The sequence below is a fragment of the Mus caroli genome, unplaced genomic scaffold (genome assembly GCF_978045245.1).
Source record: "Mus caroli unplaced genomic scaffold, Mus_caroli_1 scaffold_18, whole genome shotgun sequence".
NCBI classification, from domain to species: domain Eukaryota; kingdom Metazoa; phylum Chordata; class Mammalia; order Rodentia; family Muridae; genus Mus; species Mus caroli.
This window is the reverse complement of record NW_028227273.1, coordinates 37,989,155-38,011,242: the sequence shown is the minus strand read 5'-3', so window position 1 is coordinate 38,011,242 and position 22,088 is coordinate 37,989,155. Positions and strand designations below refer to the sequence as shown.

General features: G+C 51.5%; 2 protein-coding genes across 3 annotated transcripts in view; one reads left to right on the top strand and one right to left on the bottom strand.

Moving 5' to 3' along the window:
• The first annotated feature begins 117 nt into the window (after positions 1–117).
• Positions 118–13,544, top strand: LOC110283661 (long-chain-fatty-acid--CoA ligase ACSBG2-like). Its single transcript, XM_021149076.3, has 14 exons — positions 118–308; positions 717–1,019; positions 1,993–2,219; positions 5,369–5,457; positions 5,861–5,981; positions 6,903–6,983; positions 7,276–7,425; positions 7,515–7,721; positions 8,059–8,240; positions 8,373–8,606; positions 9,502–9,719; positions 9,835–9,974; positions 11,178–11,424; positions 13,459–13,544. Exons 2-14 carry the CDS (start codon positions 890–892, stop codon positions 13,542–13,544), a joined length of 2,112 nt encoding a protein of 703 aa, XP_021004735.1. The 5' UTR covers positions 118–308; positions 717–889.
• A 4,119-nt stretch (positions 13,545–17,663) lies between these two features.
• Mllt1 (MLLT1 super elongation complex subunit) overlaps positions 17,664–22,088 on the bottom strand; it is a 47,249-nt gene continuing 42,824 nt past the window's right edge. For both annotated transcript variants that reach the window (XM_021149618.3, XM_021149617.2), the window contains 5 exons: positions 21,788–21,896; positions 20,054–20,153; positions 19,889–19,960; positions 19,725–19,796; positions 17,664–19,648 (listed from right to left, as the gene is read on the bottom strand). In XM_021149618.3, the coding sequence (XP_021005277.1) occupies positions 19,520–19,648; positions 19,725–19,796; positions 19,889–19,960; positions 20,054–20,153; positions 21,788–21,896 (482 nt within the window). In that variant the 3' untranslated portion in view covers positions 17,664–19,519. The remainder of the gene's footprint in view (positions 19,649–19,724; positions 19,797–19,888; positions 19,961–20,053; positions 20,154–21,787; positions 21,897–22,088) is intronic.

The following is a 22,088-nucleotide window of genomic DNA, read 5'->3' as shown; positions in this document are numbered from 1 at the left end:
ATTTCAATGGTTTCTGGTGTATGGAAGGGGACCTTGGGTCATGTTGCCATTGTGGCCCTGGCTTACGGAACACAGTGATGTCACAACAACTGCCTTGAAATGTAGAAGGGAATGTTCTGGAGGATGTCCAGTCTGGGGGGGCTGCTTGTCCTTCTGTGGCTTCAGTGGGAGGTGGTGACAGATCTGGACAAGAGTCACCACTGCCGTACCAGTTGATAAAGTGGCAGCCTGTGGTGGGGAGAGAGGGCTGAGGACAACAACATCTGCCCCAGCCTCTCAGGAAACACCAGTGCCACTAGGCACAGAAGGTACTGGAAACTCTATTCTTTTCTCCTTCTTCCCTCTCCCTTCTTTCCTACTCCCCTCTCCAGAGTCTCATGTAGCCCAGGCTACCCTTGAGTTCACACGGCACTCACCCACTGGAGAACCTGAGCTCAGTCCTCTCTCCCCCACAAAAAGCTGGGTGCAGCAGCACACACCTATAACAGGAGACCCCTACTGCTCACTGGCAGTCAGCTTAGTCAATAGGCAAGCTATGGGCTCGGGAAGGGAGAGGTGTGGATGGTCACTGCCAGACAGGCCCCAATGGAAGGAACATAGCTGAGGAAACAAGAGATTTGCTGACGACCTCTGTCTAGCTTCCACATGTCTGCATACACGCCACACACAAGAAATGTCCCCCACTAACACCCAGCTTGTTTTATTTCTTTTGCCAGCACCCACTCCTGCTCTCTTATCCTGGTCTGTGAGGTTCCTGTCTTTCTCTGGCCAATTCCACCATCATCCACCCCGCCCTTTGAGGAGGCAGACACCCCACTGTGGACACCTGGTCCTCTGCCCTCTGTAACTGTGTGCGTGAACATCTTTGTGCTGGGTCTGTGTCGTGGGGATGACTGACCCTAAGGAATCAGATAACCTTCAGTCCTCTGGGAGGATCCTCAAAACCAAAACCATCTTGAGGAACAAAATTCACAGTACAATATTGAAGAAGGCAGAAAACTTTGAGATACTGACCCCAGGTGGGAGCTGCCCCCTCCCCCCCCCCCGGTGCAGGGAGAGGGTGGGGGTGGCAGCAGGGGTCCTCTTGTCAGCCCAGGCACACTGGGATCAGGTAATAGAGCAGCACTGGTCTACTGGGGTAGGTGGCCAGTGGGCGTTGAAGTCCTGTGGAGAGGGCTTAAGTAACCGGGGTAAGGGTGATACCTATGGCCATGTGACCTTTGCCAGGGTGATCATGTGACCAACCATCAAGGCCTTGTCCACTTGGGAACAGTAACCCTGACTCCATGTTCTCCTTTCTGTGGGTCAGGGAGCAGTGAACAGCATTCCTGTCCTTTGTCCCATTCTCTTGTAGAGAGTGACCTTTGACCTCCATCCACCTGAGGTGGCAGGGATGGGGGTGGAGGGTGGGGGACTGTTGCAGTAAATCTCTCCAACCCAAATATGCCCTGGCAATGAAAACACAACACAATTAATATGAAGACATGCTGTACGCCTAGATTGGGCAGATCTACCGCTACACTACCATCTTCCACATCTATGAGACCCCTTAGAACTCGCGGCATCTCCAGGCCATGTGCTTCTGCTCCGCTTTTCTTCTTCTTCCTCCTCCTCCTCTGTGTCCTCTCCCTCTTCCATTTTCTCCTTCTCTCTCCCACCTTCACTACCACCTTCCCTTTTATCTGCCCAATCATCAGCTCTCCTTTAGTCTACAAATTAAGGCGGGAAGCAGGTTTACAGGAAATCACCTGAGTGCTGACTCATTCCTTGTTCACAGCCACTCACAGGAGAACGGAATTGACATCAAATATAATTAGCCCCAGGGCTGTCCACAACAGGGGACAGTGACAATGACTCCCTGTTCTTCCTCCGATCTTCGTGGGGGAAGTGACTTCTGATCTTCTGCCCTGTTCTGGGGAGAGTGGTTCTCTGTCCTCCCGAGGACCTCATCTCTCGTCCCAACAAATGGAGTGACCTCTGACCCCGCCACAGGTTCCAGCTACTGGACATCTAAGCGAGAAGGCCAGGTGCAGCTGCGCATGGGCAAGGACCCACTGGAGAACGAGCCTCCGGTCACAGTTCCCGACTTGATCATGAGCGCGGCCACTAAGTACTCGCACTACCTGGCGATCGGCTCCAAGTACAAGAAAAGCTGGCAACTGCTCACCTACATCGAGTACTACGAGGCCTGCCGGCGCGCTGCCAAGGCCTTCCTCAAGGTACAGCTCCTGTGCAAGCAAGTCCACAGGTGACTCATCCCCCTCCTGCGCATGCTCGCCCCTCTAGCACCGCTGTGTGTTATGGGCGGAGCTCACTTGCGGTTTGCGCTCCTCTTCAGGTTGCTTATTCCCACCAGGAGTGTCATGCCACCATTAGTCACGTGACTTGTTTGTCACTCTGTGTCGTGTCTCAGTTTCCTCAAGTACAAGATTTCATTTTGCATATCAAATGTGCATTAATGTGTGTGTAATTAGACATGGATGATAGTTTTGTTTCCGTGTCACACATATTTTGTGTCTTTAAAATTTTTGTTTGTTTGTTTGTTTGTTTTTGTTTTTGTTTTTGTTTTCAAGACAGGGTTTCTCTGTGTAGCCCTAGCTATCCTGGAACTCACTCTGTAGACCAGGCTGTCCTCGAACTCAGAAATCCACCTGCCTCTGTCTCCCAAGTGCTGGGATTAAAGGCGTGCGCCACCACTGCCCAGCTGTGTCTTTAATCTTGTATGTGCATAACCATAGAGAGCTGTATCAGGTATACCCACTGTTGTATATATATATATATATATATATATATATATATATACACATATATATATATCCATATCCATATTAAAATCTAGAGAGTGCATACCCGTAAATATGGAAGCTTTCACACATATGTGTTACATGTATAATGTATGCTTTCCTATATGCAACATATACAAATAGGGGCTGAGTGTGCACAGTGGTTAGAGCAGTGGCTGCTCTTACAGAGGACCAGGGTTCAATTCCCAGCATCCATGTGTTATCTGTAACATTATCTGTAACTCCAGCTCCAGGGGATCTGATGCCCCTTTTCCACCTCTGTGGTACCAGTCATGCACATGGTACATAGGCACGCATGTAGGCAAAACATCTATCTACACAAAGTAAATTTAAAAAAAATCAAAGTATACATATATTGAATATCTACATACACATGAAAATACAAAACAGTGCCAAATGCATTACATGTATAATGTAGGTTGTGTAGATCATAAGTATTTGTGTGCACAGAATATTAGAAACTGGACTGGAGAGATGGCTCAGTGGTTAAGAGCACTGACTGCTCTTCCAGAGGTCCTGAGTTCAATTCCCTAAAACCACATTGTGGCTGACAACCATCTGTAATGAGATCCGATGCCCTCTTCTGGTGTGTTTGAAGACAGCTACAGTGTACTCATATACATAAAATTAATAAATAAATCTTTATAAAATAATATTGAAAATTATATTTAATGTGTTTATATATTAACTTTATAAGGTCTGTATCTTTTACTAATTTTTAAAAATGTGGCCAGACGCTGGGCACTGGTGACGCACACCTTTAATCCCAGCACTCGGGAGTCAGAGCAGGTGGATCTCTGTGACTTCGAGGTCAGCCTGGTCTACAGAGTGAGACCTGTCACAAAAAAACCCCAAAAAGTTCTGCTGTTTACTTTTAATTGTGCGTGTGGGTATGTGCATGGGTCTCCTAGACCTGGAGTTATAGATGGGTGAGCTCCAGATGCCGTGCTGGGAACTAAAGTCTGGTCTTTTGCAAGAGAATACCTGTTCTTAGCTGCTGAGCCATCGCTCCAGCTCCCTTTCGTAATACATCTACTATAGAATGTACACATACTGACGGTGGAAGGATCTGGTCCACAGGTCCCCTGTGAGGACAGACGTGAGTGCTGGTTTCACTCTGTGAGTGGCATGTCCTTGTGTGGAGGGGGATGAGCACACATGCATGTGGTCGCCCTGCTGACCTGGAGCTCTCCAATCGCATGTGTGTAAGGCGTCCTCCTGGTGTCTCCCCAGCACTGGAGTACACTTGCCCACCACACTTGACTGAGAGTTGGAACTCAGGTCATAACTGTCACATGGCAAGGGTTTTACCAAGGCAGCCAGCTCCCAGCCTGTCTTTCCTCAGGGTTTTTGGTTTTTTTGTTTGTTTAAGATCTTGTTTATTTTATATATACGAGTACACTGTCACTATCTTCAGACACACCAGAAGAGGGCATCAGAACCCATTACAGATGACTGTGAGCCACCATGTAGTTGCTGGGAATTGAACTCAGGACCTCTGCAAGAGTAGTCAGTGCTCTTAACCACTGAGCCATCTCTCCACCTCCTTTTAAATCATTAGTCGTTTTTTTGTTTGTTTAAGATTTCATGTGTATGTAGATATTCAATATATATATATATATATATACATATATACTTTGATTTTATTTTAAATTTACTTTGTGTAGATAGATGTTTTGCCTACATGCGTGCCTATGTACCATGTGCATGACTGGTACCCACAGAGGTGGAAAAGGGGCACCAGATCCCTGGAGCTGGAGTTACAGATAACACATGGATGCTGGGAATTGAATCCTGTCTTTCTGGTTACCTGGTGTCATGATGGCATGTTTGTTAGTTGGTCGGTTCCACGAGAAGCTACTGTTCTAACCCTCTGGTGTTTGTTGAATAAATGAAGTTTTAAAAGCTCCATCCTTCAGATTAGGGGAGGGGATAAGAGAAACCTGAAGTGACTTGCCAGTCAGCCTAATAAGTAAGGTGAGGGTCAGAGCACACTAAAGATGGTGGTGGTGGGTGGAGAAAGAATCAGAGGAAGGAGATGAACTTTTAAAGAAAGTATTGTGACGAAGGAGGGAGGGGTTCACAGACAGCAAAATCTCAGCTAAGTGGAGGAAAAAGCTATCAGAAAATCTAGGGATGAACACACCAAGCCACTGGCACAGACCATGCAAGGGCCCTGGGTTAAAGGACACATTCTGTGTAAAGAATGCAAGCCTGGTGTGTTGGGGTAACATTGAAGATGGATGGTGAGTGGATGGGTGGGTGCATGGGTGGGTGGGGTGAATGAGTGGGTGAGTGGATCGGTGGATGGGTGGGTGAATGAGTGGGGGTGAGGGCATAAATGAGTGTGAAGGTGGGTGGGCAGGTGTAGTGATTAACTGCATATGCACCCCGATGGGTAGATTAACAGAAGTGTGTGGTGTCAGTGCCCTCTCAGCATTCCCACTGTGTGGCACCTGTGTCTGGAGGACAAACCATCCAGAGGGACTGATCTCCTTAGCCGAAGACTCCTATGAGGTCAGGGTGAGGGCTTCCGAGTCTCACAAAAGCTTCTCCTCCCTCAGGTGGGTCTGGAACGCTTCCATGGTGTGGGTATCATGGGCATCAATTCCTCGGAGTGGGTGATTGCCAGCATTGGAGCTATCATGGCAGGGTAAGGGAGACACCTGGCATGTCCTCTGAGAGTCTTGGGGTCTTGCCTCTTTGGGAGCTAGGTGGGCTCTTTGAGTTCGGGGAGCGTACGTGGCTGCAGTTCAGTTTGTTAATTACCCAGTCCTTCTCATGTTCCTTCCTCTCTTCCCATTTTCTCTCCTCATCCAACTCATATGTGTCCTGTGGACCCCAACATATAATGCCCCTTCCTTTAGGAATACTTCCTATTTTTGTCCATACCCTATCACTGAGCTGTCCCTACACTCATATAGAACATTTGGGGGAGCTTAGAAGGAGTTTCCCCTGAGCCCCACCTTCCAACAGGATATGAAGACTCCCAAGAACCCAACAGTTCCCCCAAAGCCCTCACTGGTAGATCTTCAGTTTCTGAATTATTTTTCCAGTGGCATCTCTGTGGGCATCTTGAGCAGCATCTCCCCCAAAGCCTGCCAAGTCATCGCTGAGACCGCAGAAATGGACATCTTTGTGGTGGATAATGACAGACAGCTGCAAAAGATTAACCAGGTAAGGTGCTCTGGGGTCTGTGGATCTGGAATGCTCTCAATCCGTGGGGGTCTGGGATACCCATGCCTGCATTACACACACAGTATTAGTACTAAATTTGAAAAATGGTATTGGTGGAGAGCAATAGAAGAAGACACCCATGCCATCTTTGGTGAGTACCTGTGAGCGCATGCATGTGTGTATGTACACAGACACACACACACACACAGACACACACACACACACACACGCACATGCGTGCGTCAGAAATGAAATAAAAATAGCAATGAATGGTAAGAAATGGGGGTGTGCATCTTAGCAGCGAAGCGCCCCTGCCTAGCACGAGTGAGGCTATACACCATGAAGTAGAAAATCAAATGGTTTACAATGGAATAATCCTATATTTTCACACAGTAAGAACACTGGGGCAGGGGCTGAAGAGCACTTGCAGTGTTCTCCTTGCTGTTCTTGTAGAGGACCCAGGTTGGGTTCCCAGCACCCACATAGTGACTCACAAAGTGTAACTCCACTTCCAGGAGATCTGATGCTGTCTTCTAGCCTCCACAGTGCATATACAGATATGCAGGCATGTACATTTACATATACATAAAACTAAAAAGACACACACACACACACACACACACACACACACACACACTGGGGCTGAGCTCAGTGGGCAGAATGCTCGCCCAGCCTGGATGGGGCCCTGGGTTCCATCCCTGACCTGGCACCACAAAACAGTATATGGCAGTAAGACCTGCCAGGAGTTCAAGGGCATCTTCAACTACATAGTGAGTTTGAGACCATCCTGGGCTATAGGAGACCCCCATCTCCCCAGTCGTGAAAACAAACAAGAGCACTGGGAGTCCCTTTTGTGTGTGGAGCAATCCCTGGCTCAGGGGCCCTTATCTTTGCCTGTGCTGACCCCATGCTGCCCTGCAGATCCAGGGCTACTTGAAGCATCTCAAGGCCATCATACAGTACAGAGAAGATATCCAGGAAGTGCAGCCAAATCTATACTCGGTATGTCCAAACAGGGGATTAAGGGCAGGACAGCCAATCACAGGCCTGGAGACTGAGGCCAAGCCCAGTGCAGGGTGAGAGTCCAGAAAGCCCAAAGTGGGATTCTTTTGTGTGTCCTTGGTTACCTGGGATCATATTCTCAGAGTTTCTCCATTTGGGGGCTGCATCAAATGCCTTTCCTTTTCATGGCTGAGAAATATCCCAGTGTATGATTGAAGCTGAGGTGGGTGGGCTGGGAGGGTGTCTGGGATAGCTTCTACTCTCCAGTGCCCACTGACCAGCCTTTCTGCAGTGGAAAGGCTTCTTGGACCTCGCGGATGGCATCTCGGATGAAAAACTGGACAAAATCATCGACACACTGAAGCCCAATCAGTGCTGTGCTTTGGTATATAACCAGGGTACCACAGGGCCCTCGAAGGCCATAATGCTGAGCCATGACAACGTGAGTAATGGCCCTCTCTGAGGGGCTGGCCCAGCCTGGCCTCTTGTGTAACGAAGAACCTAGACTGTACTTAGCAAGGTACCTTTCAGATCACATGGACCACAGCAGCCACCGTTCAAAGCCTTGGGTTCAAGTGTCCACCTCAAGGTCAGGAGATCCTCGTGAGTTACCTGCCACTTTGCTTCCCTGGAATACAGATCTTGGACGTTTGGGTGGCCATTTCCGTGGCTGGGACAGTCTATTTCCCCTCGATAGACTCAGGGAAGTGGAGTGGGCTGCCACGAACCCCCGGCACGGTGAGTGCTGGGGTAAGAGAGACAGTGGCCCAATATGGGCAGCAAAGACAGGGGTGGGGGTTGGGGGATGAGGTGGGAATGGTCACTCTGTTCCTTGCTGTGGGAGCAGGTACAGGGTCGAAGTGAGAAGGGTGAGGGCAAGGGTGCTACATACTCCCTCCATCTCCTGACCTCTGGTCTGGCCTTTACATTTCTCCCCTACTCGGGGGAAGGCACCTCTGCTGGCATGTCACCTGAGCTGTCCTGGGTCCCATCCTGGTTCCCCGGGCTGAAGCTTCCCGCCTCGTATCCCTAATGTGCATGGGGGTCCCCCAGCACCCCATCCCGTCCCATTCAGGGCTTCCTGATGGAGCTGCTCCGCGAGGTCCAGCCCACCACGTTCTGCGGCATTCCGTGGGTGTGGGACCGCATGCTGGACAGTCTGAAGACCAAATTCCTGGACTCCACCGCCTTCCGCAGAAGGATCGACCGTTGGGCCATGCGCATGGGCCTCCACACCAACAAGAAGCTGATGATGGGGTACAGCAGGCTCTGGACCCGGGGCGCAGGGTGCTGAGCCTGGGGGTGGGGGTGGGGGTGGGTGGGGTGGATGGGACCCTGGAGCAGAGATCACAGGTTCTGCTTCTTCCACCCACGGCTCTGCTTCTAAAGGGAGATCCACCAGCCGCTGTGCTTCGGCCTGGCCAAGAGATTGACCTTCGAGCCTGCCAGGAAGTTCCTGGGTCTCAACCACTGCCAGCAGTTTCTAAACATGGGCATGGGGCTGCCGAGTGGCACGCTGGATTTCTTCCTCAGCGTAAACATCCCTATCATGGAGTTGTACGGCTTGTCGGAGTGCACGGGGCTACACACAGTGTCCAACCTGCAGGCTTACCGGATACTGAGGTGGGTGTGGATGCGCCTCTGTCTTCCCTCAGGACAGCAGCCCAATCCGAAGATCCCCAGGATTCAGGCCACCCCAAAGCAAGGCGACTGCTGAGCCTCGTGGGTGTGGCTTTCCTCTTTTGGACCGCTTCTCTCCGTGGTGCGGGACTGGGGTGGTGATGGAGGTAGGACCCAAGGCCCCTATGAGTACCAAGCAAGTTTTGGGTATCCATACATGGTGGACAGCCTTCTTCTGTGAGCCTGGCAACAGACTGGCAGATGGGGCTCCTGTGGACACTACTGCTCTGAATGGGGTGAGGCACAGCAGTTTTGAAAGCCAGCAACGTTTGCCTCTGCTCATGTGTGGGATTGGGGGTGGGAGAGGATACTGGGGGCTTTTTTTTTTTTCTTTTTTTTTCTGAGACTGGGTTTCTCTGTGTAGCCCTGGCTATCCTGGAACTCCCTCTGTAGACCAGGCTGACTTCAAACTTTCAGAGATCTGCCTGCCACTGCCTCCTGAGTCCTGGGATAAAAGGCATGAGCCCCTGCCCAACTTTGTTACATTTTGTTTTATGAGACAGGATCTCCCGGTGTAGCTACATTAGCCTCAAACTTACAGCATTCCCTTGCTTCAGCTTCCCAAACACTGAGGTGACAGACATGTACAAGCACACCAAGCTTTGGCCTCTGGCCAACCATATTGACCCAAGCCACACCCAGAGTAGGCGGTGTGAATGTGTCATTCTCTCCTGACTGCACTTTGGGGCCTTAACCTGATTTTTTCTTTTCTTCTCTGTGCTGCCTTGTTCCGATTGAGAGACAGAGAAGGGGTGGAGAGAGAGGCTGAAGCCCAAGGGGTATCATGTTCTGGTGGGGGCGCATGTCAGTCCTGTTATGGTGCCCTTCTTGTCCACAGCTCTGGGAAAGCGCTTCCCCAAACCCACACAAAGGTGGAAAAGGAGCACAAGGATGGGATCGGGAACTTGTGTATCTGGGGCCGCCACGTATTCATGGGGTACCTCAGAGACAAGCAAAGCACAGAGAGGAAGGTGGACAACCACGGCTGGCTACACACGAACGACTTGGGCTTCTTGGATTTCGACAAGTTCCTCTATGTCTTGGGGAACAATAACGGTGAGAAATGCACATCACATGGCTGGCTCCACTTCCTAGGGAAGGGGATGTTTGGGGCTGTGCCCCACCCTTGATGTGGCTTTTCAGAGACAAATGCCTCTCTTTGTTACTTCAGATTTGATCAAGCTGAGCTCGGGGGAAACGGTCAACCCGTATCCCATCGAGGAGCGGGTGAGGACGCGAATCCCCATCGTCCGCTATGCCATGCTGGTGGGCCAGGACGCCCCGTATCTGTGCGCCCTCCTCACATTGAAGGTACCCACGGAGCAAGACTCTGACCAGAAGGGTGGCTGGATGAGAGTCATCGTTTTAGTGGCCTTTTGTTTTGTTTTGTTCACTGTGACTAAATACCTAATCAGAAACAATTTAAGGGCCAGGAGATTCGCCCCATGGATAAAGCACTTGCTATTACAACCATGAGGACCTAAGTCTGAGTTCCATGTGTAAAGATGGGCATGATGGAGCACTTTATAATCCCGAGTGCTGGGGAGGAAACTGTGAGCCCCAGGCCACGGGAGAGAAACTGCCTTGAATTAAAAAGGTAGACAGCACCAGAGGTGCAACACCCGAGGCTGACCTCTGACCTCCATGCACTGTGCACACACGAACATGTACACAGACCCTTACACACAAAGGTCTCCCCCCCCCCACCCCCACACAGGGTTTCTCTTTGTAGCCCTCGCTGTCCTGGAACTCACTCTGTAGACCAGGCTGGTCTCGAACTCAAATTCTCCTGCCTCTGCCTCCCAAGAGCTGGGATTAAAGGCGTGCACCACCATGCCTGGCTTAAAATTTATTATCATCATCATCACCATGATGTGTTCATGTACACAGCACAGAAGTGAGGTCAGTTTTGTGGAGTGGGCTCTCTCCTCCCATGGTTCCAGGAATGAAACTCATTTCCTCAGGCTTTTGAGGCCTTCACCCACTGAACCAACTCACCAGGCCTACTTGTGGGCATTTTCATTTCAATTAAGCCTCTCTGGAAAGCCAGGCGTCCCCACGGGTGTTTTTTAATGGTGACTTTAGGTCCGGAAGGTGTGCCGAGGCAGCTTTTATGTGGGGTTACATCCTGCCTCTACTTGGTTCTGAGGAGGGGTGCAGGTGTGACAATGTAGAAGGATCTAGAATTTCCCCATGTAGACAGTGTCCCTCACAGTGTGGACAGGGCCATTGGCATCAAGGTACCAAGTTGAGGATATCAACCAGTCTGGTTGAGAAGATGGGCTTTGGGGAGCCAAGAGATCTGGCTTGAGAGATGGTTCAGTGGGTAACAGTGCTTGCTGCCAAGCCTGACGGCTAGAGATGATCCCCAAGACCCACATGGTGAAGGGGAGAATGAACTCCAAGATGTGTGCTTTGTGGGGCTTGCGTGATCACTGGACTGCAGGCTGGCTCTGATGGAGGCCAGCCTTGAAGGAGGTGCTCACAAAACATCATCTCTGTCCCTCTCCACAGTGTCAGATAAATCCAGAGACTGGAGAGGCTCGGAGTAACCTGACCAGTGAGGTCGTCGATTGCTGTCGGAAGCTTCGAAGCCAGTCCACCTGGTTGTCAGACGTCCTATATGACCGTGACCCTTTGGTCACAGAGTTCATTAACCAGGGCATTCAGGATGTGAATTCGGAGGCGCCCTCAATGGGTGCCAAGATCATTAAGTGGGTCATTCTAGACAACGATTTCTCTGTGGACGGAGGGGAGCTTGGTGAGTGACGAGTATGGGTGGACCATGGAGCCTCAGGCTCTTGGCCCCAGGCTTCCATTAAGTATGGGAAGGGTCTGGGCTCATGCAGCTTTAGCTGATTTTTACAACAAAACACATTTAAAACAGGTACATATCTGTCAGCTGAGCACCCTGAAGTCTGAGGCAGGAGGATCATGAGTTCAAAGGCTGTCCAGGGTACAGAGAGAAGACCCTGTCTCATAAACAAACCTGGGGATAGAGAGATGGCTTAAGTTTGTAAAGATGCTGACTGCCCAAGCTGAAGACCTGAGTTTGATTCCCAGAACCCATGTTACAAACACAGCAAACAATCAACACCCTCAAACAAAAACCAAAACACTAGAGGCATACAGGTGGCTGTTTTTAAAGGTTTATTTTTATATTTATGCATATGACTGCATGCATGAAAGTTGAGCATGTTTGTCCAGTGCCAGCAGAGCCAGAAAAGCATCAGTCCCCTGGGACTGGAGTCGCGGTTGTTGTGAGCTGCCACATGCTAGGAATTGAACCCAGGCTCTTTGCGGAAACAGTTGGTGTTCTAACCCCTGAGCCATCTCTCCAGGTGCAATACACTTTGTTTGTTTGCTTCATTTTTTTTTCAAGACAGAGTTTCTTTGTATAGCCCTGGCTGTCCTGGAACTCCTTCTGTAGGCCAGGCTGGCCTTGAACTCAGAGATCTGCCTGCCTCTGTCTCCTGAGTGCTGAGGTTAAAGGCTCCACCTGGCTCCTAGTTCACTTGTAATTCCAATGCTGGGGAGGGTAAGAATTCCTTGTGATACCTGGATTATCAGCCTAGTTTACTTGACCAGTACCAGGAAAATGAAATAGTTTCCAAAAAAAAAAAAAAGTTGGAAGGAGTGATGCACATACCTTTAATCCCAGCATGTGAGAGGCAGAAGCAAGTGGACCTCTGTGAGTTTGCGGCAAGCCTGGTCTACATAGTTTATTCCAGGATAGCCTGGTCTACATGGTGAAATCCTGCTTCAGGAGAAAAACACACACACACACAGAGCTCAGATGTTCAGTGGCTGTGAGGGCTGTGCATAAGGAACACAGGAGCTCATCAAAAAGGCTGGATGTGGAGCTGCAGGCCTCTCATACCAGTGCTGAGAGCAGAGACACAAGGGCTTGCTGCCAACCAGCTTAGTTCACGGTTGAGTGAGAGACCCTGTGCTGAAAGAATATGGACAGTAGAGAGAGAGATGGGGTAGGACATCTGACTCTTCTCTTCTGGCTTGGCGCACACACACAGGGAGGGGAGGGGAGGGAAAGAGGAAGGGAGGGAGGGAGGGAGGGATGGCCCTGGAACCAGATGGCTCAGAGGTTAAATGCACTTGCTGCTCTTGAAGAAGATCCAAGTTTAGTTCCCAGGACCCACAAAAACTGAGCAGCTCATAATCACCTAACTCTGGAGCCCTCTTCTGGCCTCCAAGGGCACTGCAAGCACATCTACACACATGCACACACACAAGGACACATGATAAAATAAAAATTTAAAATCACCTCCCATATCCAAGCCTAACTCTGGAGCCCTCTTCTGGCCTCCCAGGGCACTGCAAGCACATGTACACACATGCACACACACAAGGACACATAATAAAATAAAAATTCAAAATCACCTCCCATATCCAAGCCTTGCTTGTATAAAACTCAAGTGCGCTGAGCCCAATCCCGTATCTTTCCTTCCAACTGGAAGATGGGCCATCTTCAGATGCAATTCCTGACTTTTGGGGGTGCAGAGGCAGCATCTGAATGTTAGAAGATTCTGGACTAGTCAGGCCGGAGGCTGTTTGGACTCTAGGTCTATGGGGTGGCAACTTTACGCCTATATTTTAACCACTGCCCTCAGGGACTTCTGAAGAGAATTCTTGGCTACTTCCCAGTTCTCTCCTACCCCAGCTACCACACACCCTTAACAAGCACTCAATCCTCTTGACAACTTGGCTCAGGCTTCTGAGTGGGGACCCCTGGGGGAAGGTGGCAGGGAAGCCCACCACAGCCTTGCTTCCGTCACAGGACCCATGAGCAAGATGAACAGGTCCATTGTGGTCAAGATATACCAAGAGGAAATCCAGAAACTCTATGAGACTTCGACCTCCTAGGAACCCCATTCACCCCAATCTTCGCTCAAGTGCTGGCACTTCGTCTCCTTCATCCTGTTTATCGGGGGACAATTTCTACAGTGGAGGGAGGACTCCCTGAGAGGGTCCTGGATGGAAAGGCATATCCCGCCCTCCAGAGTTGGTATTTGAATTGTAAAGAAATTAAATGTGTTCACTAAAGTGATGGCTCTCACCCCTAGGTAATTCTGTCAAGAGTCACTACTAGATAACATCTGGTGACATGTGGCTGTTTTAACAGGTGAGAAGTGGGTGGAGGCCCAGGACACAGCACAGCACTCTGCAGGGACCTGCAGACACAGATGCCAGGGTTAAGACCCGAATTTATAGCAACTCCCGGCTTAGGCTTCATGCTGACACCTCAATCAAGACTCCCAAGCTGAAAGGGCTCCCACCCTAGACTTTGTTCTTACAGTGAAAGCTACTTTTATTATTGTTGGTCTGGAGTCCAGGTTCTTTTTTTTTTTTTTTTTTTTTTTTTTTTGGTTTTTCGAGACAGGGTTTCTCTGTATAGCCCTGGCTGTCCTGGAACTCACTTTGTAGACCAGGCTGGCCTCGAACTCAGAAATCCTCCTGCCTCTGCCTCCCGAGTGCTGGGATTAAAGGCGTGCACCACCACACCCGGCGTTGGAGTCCAGGTTCTTAGACTAAGTTCTCAGCCATGACCCAGCTTCCCACTGGGGGTTTGTGTGTGCGTGTGCTCATGAGTACATGTGTCCTCAGACTCCAGGAGGGCACTGGCTGTCCTGGGACTGGAGTTCTAGAGGGTTGTGAGCTGCCATGTGGATGTTGGGAACCGAACTTGAGCCCTCTACAAGAGCAGCAAACACTTTATCTCTCTGGCCCATTTACACACTGTGCTAAAGGTGAAGTTGGGAAATTGCTGGGACCTACAGTGTTCTTTAGACAAAGTGCAAGTGCTCCCAGCTCAAAGCCTGGAGGCCCACAAAGGGACCTGACAGCAGCACCTGTGCATGGAGCTTAGCTGGTAAACTCGGGAGATCTCATGCTGTCTTCTTCTTCTTCTTCTTTTTTTTTTTTTTGGTTTTTCGAGACAGGATTTCTCTGTGTAGCCCTAGCTGTCCTGGAGCTCACTTTGTACACCAGGCTGGCCTCGAACTCAGAAATCCACCTGCCTCTGCCTCCCAAGTGCTGGGATTAAAGGCGTATGCCACCACGCCCAGCCTCATGCTGTCTTCTTAATCAGAACCAGCTGGGAGACCCCCTACCCTGCCCCAGCTCTCAACACCTCAAACTACAGCAATGATTCTGAACTCTAGATGCATTCCAGACAGCATGTGTGGAGGTAGCCTTGGGGACACAGAGCTGTGGAAGTTCTGACAGGGCTGGAAAGGACCAAGGTAACTTGGTAGGGTGACATCCTGTCTGCTGGGGCAGATATTGCACAGAACTTACAACAGAGGAAATGGATTGCATCCCCTGGTGTGTCCTGCAGTTCTCCTGTAAGGCTCATTAAAATGTAGGAAATGCCACTTGGATGGTTTTGGAAGAAATGTTTCCTGAGGCCCTGCCAACATGTCATATATGTAGTCATAGTTGCTGGGTGGTGGAGTCATGCAGGGACTCCAGGGACATAGCCTTGGAGTGAGCACTCATATTGAGGTGAGCTCCAAGTTCCCCACCTTCTGGCAATCTCCTTGACTAAGCTAGCTGACATCTTTGGTCTGGTGTGGGTACCTATCAGGGTGAGTACTTATTCAGTTACCCAGTAAGTTGGAACCAACAAAGCAAGTGCACAGATATCGTTTCTGGCTCCTAGTCTGACCTGTGAGAGGCTTGGAAACTACTTCTATCCTCAAGATAAGAGGGGGATGAATATGGACAGTTCTTGTATCTACCAGGAAACAGAGATGATGGGAGAATGTAAGAGGCAGATACAGACAACCCTGGCTGGCCAGACCAGAAACCACTACTACTGGAACCAGCATCGAGCAGGGAGACTTCTGTGTGTTAGACAAGACTGTCGTGGTTCACGCTGCTGCTATAAGAAACTACCAAGGCTGGTAATATTTCAAGGAGAGGTTATAATAGTTCAAATAGCATGGCCATTTTGGCAAAGTTGCCTAGTTCTCCTAAGGTCCCTGACACTGGCTAGAACACACATGAGGAAGAGTATGCGGAGACTGGAGGAGGAGGTGGTCTCTGGGGAACTATTCAGGTTCTCATGAAAATGCTATTGCGGATCCCTCAATGATCCCACCACTTTCATGGGAGTCAACTTTGTAAACAGCGCTAAAAGGCTGGGCTGCAGCTCAGTAGGCAGGACAGTCATCTAGTATGCCCTGGGTTCTATCCCCAGCACCACATAGACCAGAGTGAGGGTACATATCTCTCCGCCCAGCACTCAGGAGGTAGGAGATCAGTTCAAGGCTAGCCTGGGCTATATATTGTCTGTAACAAAGAATGACCCTCTGGTTAGCAGAAATGACTTGGCTGAGGAAATGAGTGTAAGGACTAGGCTGTGGTTTGAGAATGGTCCATCAGTGACATCACTGAGCTTGGTTTTCAGTATGGCTGTTGGGAGGTTTGGGGATTCTGGGAAGCATGTCTCTATGTTCCTGCTCTCCTCCCGGGAACATAGTATAGGTGCTCAGTCCTTTCTCTTCATGTGCACATCTGCTCTTTTAGAACGTAAAGGTTTCACCAGAAGCCAAGCTGATGCAGTGGCCTAAGTGGAACTGGCTTTCTGAACTGTAAGATACACAGGCCCTTTTCTTTTTCTCTATAAATTAGCCAGTCTCAGGTAATTTGTTACAGTCACAGGAAGATAGTATTCTTCAGTGATCTAAATAAACTGGCAATAAGTTTTGCTAAATAGTACAAATTTAGGGAATTCAAACTTTGTGTGCATACATGTTTTTAATAAAAACTGCATGTACATGTATGCCTGTGGATAAGAGGTTAAACTCTCCCTATATTAACCCCCCTTTTCTTTCTTTCCTCCCTCCCTCCCCCCCCCCTCCCTCCCTCCCTCCCAATAGGGTCTTTCACTGAACCTGAAAATGGTCAGACTCCATGGGCTCAGTCAGCCCTAGAAACCCTTGCCTTGGAGCTTGCAGTTGGGGGTAAAGAGGGCTCAGTGGTGATGAGTGCTCACTGCTCTCTCATGATCCCAGTATGGTCCTTAGAACCCACAGTGCCTAGCTCATAGTGGCCTGCAACTCTAGCTCTGGGGATCCAATACCCTCCTCTCACCTCCAACACGACACAGACAGACAGACAGAAAATCTTACAAGGCCCATAGTCAAGTGCACATGTTACACCTGGCTCCATGTGACTTCTGGGAGGGAAGCCCAGGTCCCAAGCTTGCATAGCAGCATTTTAACAAACCATCTCCTGGTCTTCATATTTCTGAGTCACCCATGGATCTCTCTGCTAGCTCTTGTCACCATAGGGTGATGAGCAAGCATTAGTTAGTTAGCAAGTGTCTGACGACAGTTACACCAATAGCTTGCTGGAACGACTCTGGCAGGCAGAGTCCTGCTTAGTGAAGGGTCTGGGATGGCAGTGCCAAGCTCCAGGGACCCCAGAAGAGTCCATGTGATTGCTGCCGCCTGTGCAGAGGCTGCTCACTTACTACTCATGTTCAGATCCAACAGCACAGAGACCCGCAGACCGACCTCTAGCAGTGACAGGAGGGGCACACTGGCTACCAACAAGCTGTGAGATGACCAGCCTCAGCGCTGCTGAGCTGTGCCTGGGTGAACCCCCAGTTTCTACTTGCTAACAGAACTCAGGAGGGGGCTACCCTGTGGACGCAGTAGCTAAGGATGTGGGCTTCTGTGTGCCACTCAGGTGTGTGTCATTCATGCACCTATGACTCTAGGTGGAGCTCAGGTCTGGAAAATGGGCCCAGTGTGAGTGATGTCAGAAGCTCATGGGCTTTAGAGTCCCTGCATGGGGTGCCCTCTTTCCTATTTCCACCCTCCTGCTGGCCCACCCATCATCCCAGGACCCCAGTGTGTTGTAACCAGCCCTCACTACCTGCTTGCAAGGGAACAGCAGAGATGTGTAACACCCCCTACATAGGTTCCCACTGGCTCTTCCCATTCCTCACTGAATTGAAGGCAGGCCACCCACTGCTCCCATCTCACTTTATTTTCTATAAAACTCCTCCATCATTTCACAATTTAACAAAAAAGTTTAAAATGCGGGACAAATGGCCCTGCAGCTTGTTACAAACACAGCTCTCCTGGTCCCTCTGTCCAGGGCTCGTCTGGGCCAGTGACGTGTCTATTCATGGAGACATGTCTTGTGAAGCCCTGGGGAGGGATAGGTATCCAATACCTTTTGCACTCAGTGTCATGAACTGGTTCAGGAGGCTGCAGCACAGGGACTCACTGAGGGCATACATAGTGCCACCCCCTTCCTATGGACAAGTCCCTAGGACCCTCGGCTCTGGCTGCAGGCTGCTGCTTTAGGCTTCCAGACAGCCAGTATGGGCCCCAGAGTGGCTCTGGAGGACAGTGGTGTGACCTTCTGGCCAGAGGAGGTAACTGAAGAGATGGGTGGGTGCTTTCAGGACGACCCTGGAAGCATCTGGAAGGACTAGACACCAAGGCCCAGGGCAGCAGAAGGGCTGGGCCGCTAGCGACCGTGAGAGGAAGAATGGTGCCCTGGGCTGAGGCTGTTTGGGACCCTGGCGCACTCCATGTGGAGGCCAACAGCTGCCACGATGCCAGGGCCTTCTATGAAAAGGCTTAGAGGCTGCAGAACACCTGATGGAGAGTATTGTCGGCCTGTGTGGAAAGAGGTGTGGGGCACGTGCCCTGTTTCCTCCCAGCTATAGGGAGTGTGAACAGGGGCTACAGGCAGAGGCCTTTTCCTTTCTCTGGGGGTAAAGGAAGCCTTAGAGGCTGGGGTCCCCAGGAGTGTTCAGGATCTTCCTGACAGATAGTTTGGGAGTGGGACAGACAGGGAGAGGGAGCTGGGAGGCCAGGCCTCCAGGGGTGAGCCCACAATGGGGAGGAAGCAACACAACGAGGCAACTGTGAGCTGGCTTCAGCTCAGGCCTCTTTCAAACACCTTGGTTGGGGCACAAACACCGACAACTGGAGTTGGGGAAGGGGTGGCACTCCAGGCTCAGACAGGGGAAGGGGGCTGGCTTGACCCCTGGCAGTTTGCAGGGCACAGGTCCAAAGCCTCTCCAGGCGCACATGTGGCCAGGAACAGAGGCAGTCTAGGGTTGGGCCGGCCTCACACACACCATCCTATCATATTTGGCAAAAGCTCATGTTTTCAAAGTTCAAAGACTTGATCAGTGAGAGAGCAGAGGAGGAGGCCCACAGGGAATGGTGGCCCAGGAGTGCTGCCAGTCCAGCTAGCCTTGGAACTGTGGGTGCTTAGCTGGCACATGGCTGCAGTGGTGGCCCTTGGGGGTCCCAAGATTGGTGCCCATTGTAGTGTTCTCTGGCCTGGGGCCTCAAGAGGCAGTGGCATCTTGGGATTTAGAGGGGAGATCCTCTGTGCCTCCAGCAGAGGGGTGGCCTGAGCCCCCTGGCTGCTGGATGCACCTGGAGCACACACATGCACAAGGCTGCATGGCAGAAGCAGGTGCATAGCTGGCTCTGGCCAGGCTAACGGACCCTCAAGTCTAGGAGGCAGGCCATCCGAGAGAGGCCTGTGAACTGTGTGGAAGACTGTGGTCATCCTGGCCACCCAGAGAGGCCCAGGCAGTAATCTGCCATTCAGTCCCACCCACAATGGACAACTGGCAGGGACTAAGTGAGGGGCTGCAGGCCACGTGTGTCCTATGTCACCCCACCCTGTGTAAGTGTGGCCTGCAGCACCCCTTCATCACCAACCACTGAGGGGTACTGGGGCACCATGGTTAGTTGGGGGTGGTACCGGGAGCGGAAGCCATGGCGGGCCAGCCCTCATGCCCAGCCCCTCCCGTGCCCACCATGCCCACCGTGGCTCCACAGTGGCAGCCGGGGTCATGTGGCCACGGCCTCCAGGCAGCTCTGCAGCTTGCGAACAGTGCTTTCATCCAAGGAGAAAAGGTCAAAGTCGAAGGTGGTGTTGGTGACATTGAAGTGGCCAGTCTCCTCGATCAGATTGACAATCTGTAAGGCGGGTGGGATGGATTCAGGGAACTGCGCTGGGTACCAATGCCCAGGCCTGGGAGGAGGGGCTCAGTACCTGCTGCAGCACATTGCGCTCGCGCAGAGCCATCAGTCTCCGGTGCAGCTCCACCAGCTCATCCGTGTAAGCCTGGGGAGAAGCACGGCAGTGGGCCGGGGGCACCAAGTGGAGCCCAGCTCCAGGCACCACCCGCCCACACCCTCAGGCCCACACAGCCCCACCTTGTCATAGGTAGCCTTCTTCAGCATCTTTTCGGGCTTGCTGCAGGGCTCGGGGCTCCTCCGACCAGACACCTGTGGAGACCCCGGACCCGTGAGCTGCAGCACGCCTTCCTCAGCCCTCCCAGGATAGCCACGGAGGCTGGTTGAGAGCCAGACTCCACTCACCTTGCTACTGGGAGGGGGTGGCTTCTGGGGAGGCAGGGGCTCACGGCCAGGCAGGCAGGAGTCTGCGCTGTTGTCACTCTCGCTGTCACTGAAGCTTAGCCTGTAGAGCAGTGGGGCAGTGTTAGAGGTAACGTGCTACACCCCATGTTCACGTCTTCCCACCCAGCTCTGAGCACCAGGACCATCAGACTTCCCCCTCGCTGCTTCATGAGAACGTATGGCTGTCCCTCCATATCCCAGTAACCAGAGACCATGGGGGCAAGCCTCAGACCCTGCTGTAGTCCTGCAAAGCAGGTTGTACAAGGGTTACACAGAATGATGTGCAGCCCGGGTACTCGAGTGACAGATGTGCTTAGCCCACAGTGGGTACAATTACTGAATCACACGGCACCAGCAGGTCTCACTGAGTAGTAACCCCCGCCCCCGAACTCTTAGCCCCATAAGCTCAGTGCAAGAAGCTCTTGGGGACCCCAGGTAAGCATTGCAACACAGTAGTCTCCTGACACGCTAACTGGCTCCAGCGTTAGTTCTTGCACCATGTGGGCTTTGGGGTCAAACCTAGGTTCCTCAGGACTGATGGCAAGTGACTTTACCCATTGAGCCAGCCACCAGGGCATTTCCTCCCTCAGTTCCCACAGTCAGTTGGTTTTATATCCAGGGCTCCTGCTCTGTGGCTGCAAGCCAGGCTCTAGGTCAGACTGTTACCAGGCAAGCACAGTCTCAGCTTCCCCTCACTTTTGCCTCTCTCTGTGCTCAACAGGTGGCAGCTGGGGATGCTGGACCTTGGACCTTCTTAGGGAGCATGCCAGCACCGTGTGTGTGTGTGTGTGTGTGTGTGTGTGTGTGTGTGTATGTGTGTATGTGTGTGTGTGTGTGTGTACTCTACCTGTGTGAACCTTCCCTGACAATAGGGACAACTGCAGGTCTGCTAACTGGCAAACTCCCCTAATGTCCCTTCATAGACACCTCCAAAATGATGTCCCCACAGTGGAACCCACATAACTCTGACTCCTTCAGACAGGACTGTGGCTGCCACTCTCAGGAATCTACCTCCGTGTTTGCTCCTAGGGTTAAGCCCTCCCCGTGAACAGAGTCAGATCCTTGAGTCCCAGTCCTTGGTATATAGTGCTGTGGATGGACAGACCCTGCTTCACTGTGGATAAGCAAAGGCTGTAGCCCTATACCTTGGGGGTGGAGGGACCTATCACCAGCATAGGTCAAACCTTCCGGTATCTCTCTGCAGTTAACTCTTGGTTTTTTTCTTTCCCGAGACACTGTTTCTCTGTGTAGTCCTGGCTGTCCTGGAACTTACTCGGTAGACACTCAGAGATCCGCCTGCCTCTGCCTCCCAAGTGCTGGGATTAAAGGCGTGCGCCACCACGCCCGGCTGCAGTGAACTCTTAAGCACACCACTCTCTAGCAGGGCCAATGGAGCCCTGGGGTGCTATCCATCTCTAGCTCTGCCTGTCACAGCCTACTGTTCAGCTTATCGGAGGCCTAGAAAGAGAGACCCCCTAGATGTACCATTCTGGGGACCTGGGGGAAGCCTACAACTGCCCCACCCTGGCTAGCATGGGAAGCCGACTCCCATCCTCCAGCATTCCTGTCATGTCCAACTTCCCACAGGTAGCTAACCTTACTCTACAGTGTGGATGCCAGCGAAGGCCATGCTGAAAAGGAAAGCCTGGCCAACTCCCAGTCCCCAAGCCCGCCCTAGCAGTGCTGCCCACACACCTGGACTCCCGGCCTGGGTTGGCCTTGCCGGTGTTCTCCTCTCCTGACGATGAGTCATCCTCATCGGAGCCCTCAGACTGCAGGTCCTCCACCATGGAGCGCAGGGGTCCTGAGGGCAAATGGAGGGGAGAACTGAGCCTCTGGCTGCCTCCCCCAGGGCCACCCCAGACTCATCACCACCTGTGGGGTCCCTCTGGCCTGCAGCAGGTTCCCCACCCCTACCTTCTTGGCCCTCCTCATAGGCTTCAGGCTCCTGGTCTGCTAGTGGCCTGTAAGAGCCCTCCATCACAGCAGCCAAAGG

Excerpts from the sequence above, each read along its gene's own strand:
- LOC110283661 (XM_021149076.3), top strand. The coding sequence starts at position 890 with ATGACTGACCCTAAGGAATCAGATAACCTTCAGTCCTCTGGGAGGATC. Across the intron at positions 8,241-8,372 it reads AACAAGAAGCTGATGATGGG|GGAGATCCACCAGCCGCTGT; the intron begins GTACAGCAGGCT and ends CTGCTTCTAAAG. Across the intron at positions 11,425-13,458 it reads TGTGGACGGAGGGGAGCTTG|GACCCATGAGCAAGATGAAC; the intron begins GTGAGTGACGAG and ends CTTCCGTCACAG.